Genomic DNA, 3,918 nt, shown 5'->3' on the forward strand with positions numbered 1-3,918 from the left:
CAGTAAGGTCTAGCTATAGATATAGGCTTGTGCGTCCCAAGGTGGGGGTCGCGACTGAGCTGAGCGCTCAGTAGTATTTTTTTATGAAATTAGCAAAATATATAATACTACTCAGATAATCACAACTTGAATGTTTTTGCTACTTAAAAACGCAAAATAATAACTTAGATTTTCTAACAGAACTGTTATATAGGGCTAAAGTAGGTCTAAAAGAGGACTATATAATTGAATGCATCATGCTCAGCAAGTCGAGCATATCCCGTCCCCACTTGCTCCTGTTCATCCACTTTTGGGAGTGAATTGGTCTACTTGGTGCAGAATCTATTATCACCTCTTTTAGAGATGTCCTGCTACCGCCACCTTCTGGAAACAGTTTGTCTCACTGGTGAAAAGCTGTCGTTGACCATTGCTTACACCAGTTTACACCATATCAAATCAATTGGAGTATGAACTAGTCAGGTCCTTAAATCAAATGTTATTTTCATAAATATTGAGAGGGGGAAAAAAGGATAGATAGATCCATGGATAGATGGATAGAACACACAAATGTCAAATCTTCCGTGGAAAAAGTCTGAACCTTGCCATAACTGTATAATTTAATTACCAAGAACAAATAATATACAAACCTCCAAATCTTTGCCCAACACTGAAACGCAACCTTCTGGAAACACTTTGTCTTCCTCAATAATTGTAGCTTCTTATCAAAGTTCTTATGGAAAACCATTTACAATTTCACAAAATGAAATAACCTAAATTATTGCAGACAAAACATCCAATGCTCATCTGAACTAAAGGTTATTAAAATCAACATTAAAATATCTAATTAATTCATTGACAGCCCCTTGCATTCTTTCCTTCCCCCTCCTCCTCCCTCAGGAGAAGAATAAAGGGACTCCCAAAGGCTCATCGCTCCGGGTGCACACTGCTGGTTAAAACACACTTATATATTTCTAAGGTAGGCTACTATTACAACCAAATATACTCTCAAGTGAGGCCTAAACTGTTCATAGTGATCACTATTATGTCTTTGTTTATTTTATATGGCTTATTTTACTATATGACCACTCATTCAAGAGCCACGCTTCTACTCACCTATTTGTGATCAGGATTTGCTTGTCCAGTCTGGACCTCCTCAACAGATGAACAGATGCATGCAAATAGATGACATCAGTTCTTTTTATTAGGCCATTCCAATGTTAGCAAAAATATTGCCTATAACAAACAAACAAACAAACAAACGTGTGTGTTCTATAGCATATAACATGCTAACCCTGTGACTGAATATACAACAAATATCAACAAGAAATTCCACCCAGCTGCATTGAGTGTCATTCTGTGCTGGTTTGTGCATTGCCATGGTAACGCTGATGGAGAGGAGGTGAGCATGACTTGAACACTTCTCAAGCCCAATACCTGCAACAGCTAAACTCTGTGAAATGGCTGTATCTGGGGGGCTGTGAAGATGTTCATGTACTTCCTGAATTTAGTAGAACAAAACCCCTTACAGTTACTATCACACACTAGATACACCTAGTCCATCAGAATGTACGACTAGAGTTCTGTTGGACAGTATGTCCAAGTACATATGCCAATCAGCTTTTTTATGTATGAAAGTTTTTTTTTTTTTTATATATATTTTACAAAAGTAAAAATATATTTTTTATTTACATCAACCATATGAGAACTGTTCAACAAAACAAACAGCATTACTTTGTGTAAGAACAGAAAAGTCACTGCCATGTAGGCCTCAAAAAGGCGGTGACTTTGCAGAATTATGTGCAGATCTGATCGGTGTGATCGACAGTAGAGTTTCTAGTTTAACCCTGATGCTCCACACAAAGCTGCAGGACGTTTTTTCTACTTCACTTCAACTTTCGTTGCCCATCCAGACAAGGCGCAGCTAAACACGAATGCGACTCCTGAATACATGTCCCGGAAGTTGGTCCGGGCGCCGCCATCTGACGTCCTTCTTCTGCTCGTATTAGTGAACATAGGGCTGCCGACCTCGATAGAAAATGGTAAATGTTCACATTGATATAGCGCTTTTCTACCTTCAAGGCACTCAAAGTGGAACCAGTCACCCACATAAGTTCTACACAGACTAAAAAGCCGTTTTCAGGCCGCCCGGGAATCAGTGCATTTTTGACTTGTTGGTCACATGAGAATTGGACGTTTTACACAAATTAATCTACTTCAGAGCATTTTAGCGGCGATACTCGGTTTCCATTTAAAAGAACGTACAGTTCCGAAAGTGCAATTACAACGGAAGTGCTGATCTGTGGCAAAACGAGAGAAAAATAGAGCAAGTCAGAATGAGAGGAAATAAACCAAAACTAAATCAATTAATTCAATAAATAGGTAAATATTGCTTGTGTGTCACTCCCGCAACATCAGAAAATAGATTGTAAGATGCAGTAAGGGTCAGTGAATTATTGCGTCTTATACTTTGAAAGTTTTTTGCTTCTTTTGTTTTGCTCATATTTTGTTCCGCATGTACTTGTACTTGTTTTCTCATTGGCTGCGGAGCAGGTCGCGTGTGATCGTTTGGTCTAGTTGTAAGCGACGTAGATGTTGTTGGCTCGTGCGAAACGCGGCAATCCGTGATCCTGTCCTAGTTCATGTACTTTTATATTTTTAGAAATGGTTAGTATTTTTATGTTTTGATATACTTGGACGCAATACTGATCGTGCCGTGTTTATACAATTTGCATGCGAATGAATTGCAACAGTTTGACAACATGCAGTAAGCTAATTACCAAAGTTAATGTTAGTTTTTGCGTTAAGTATGCTACATGCTAAGCTAGTGGTGCTAATGCTATCGGCTCGATTGCTAATTTGGGAAGAAAAATGCATCAGACTAAGAAACTGAAAATACACTTTTTGCACTGGCTTGAGTGGCAAATGTTAAAAAGTTTGTCTTGCAAGATTTTGTGGCATCACCTAATTTCAAATTTTACCATTATTATGGTGACCATTAGCACCTTCTGTGGCTGTGGGGCTTGCAATGCTTGAAAACATAATTTCTACAATCTGCTAAATGTGTGTGAATATCCTTTTACTACCCTAGTTTTTCACTTGAACTGTGATATTGTATGGCCGTGAACCACAAAATAACTTCGAGGATCATGTTTTATTGGTTTGAGTGTTACAGTTCAAGATTTTAAGTTTTATTTAGACAATAATTACTGCAAAAATAATTTAAAAAAATGTGTGTCACGATCACATACTTCCAATGTGGTTACTTCTTTAATTATATGGCATATGGTTGCTTAAAGCTTGAACACCGTCTAAGCTTTTGCAGTGAATATGTTGCCCATTTTAACTTCTGGAGACAGAAGTTACATTCTGAATTGTCAGACATTAATTGATTAGTATTTTTTTCTCTGGAAAAGGATTTCCACAAGCCCAGAAGCTACACCCAGATCTCACCCTCCCATAGGTTGCCAAATGGATACATTCTGCCTGAAGGCAAGCTCACCCCCAATGCCCTGTTTGTGGGTGGAATTGATATGAAGGTAAGATGTTTTTGTCTTTGCAACCTTACTTCGGGACTCCTATCTCATGTAAATCCATCAACAGAGAGCTTCTTATTCTAACCGGTAGTATTTATATATCATGTAGTTTCCATCAGGAAAGTTTATATTTATGCACTGTATTAATTCCCAAAATAGGTCATTCATAAACGGATGCTATAATTGGGGAAGAAAAAAATCCAAATTAATCCCACAGGGGCAATTTAGGTAGTTGAATATAATAAGATTGAATGTGTCTTCATGAAATAATTTATCTTCTACAGGTGGATGGAAGTGACATGCGTGATTTCTTCGCACGGTACGGGACTGTTAAAGATGTCAAAATAATCACATACCGTGGAGGGATCTGCAAAGGGTAAGTCCGCATGGAGCTATGGAGTGTGTA

At 38.1% G+C, this 3,918-nt stretch overlaps 1 protein-coding gene across 1 annotated transcript in view; it reads left to right on the top strand.

Moving 5' to 3' along the window:
* The first annotated feature begins 2,587 nt into the window (after positions 1 to 2,587).
* Positions 2,588 to 3,918, top strand: part of dazl (deleted in azoospermia-like) — a 5,616-nt gene continuing 4,285 nt past the window's right edge. The window contains exons 1-3 of the mRNA XM_072448436.1: positions 2,588 to 2,643; positions 3,393 to 3,515; positions 3,797 to 3,888. Of these exons, the coding sequence (XP_072304537.1) occupies positions 2,641 to 2,643; positions 3,393 to 3,515; positions 3,797 to 3,888 (218 nt within the window). The 5' untranslated portion in view covers positions 2,588 to 2,640. The remainder of the gene's footprint in view (positions 2,644 to 3,392; positions 3,516 to 3,796; positions 3,889 to 3,918) is intronic.

This window comes from Eucyclogobius newberryi, unplaced genomic scaffold, assembly GCF_026437365.1.
Source record: "Eucyclogobius newberryi isolate DKJ021-1_F unplaced genomic scaffold, fEucNew1.0.hap1 SCAF_16, whole genome shotgun sequence".
In the NCBI taxonomy this organism is placed as follows: domain Eukaryota; kingdom Metazoa; phylum Chordata; class Actinopteri; order Gobiiformes; family Gobiidae; genus Eucyclogobius; species Eucyclogobius newberryi.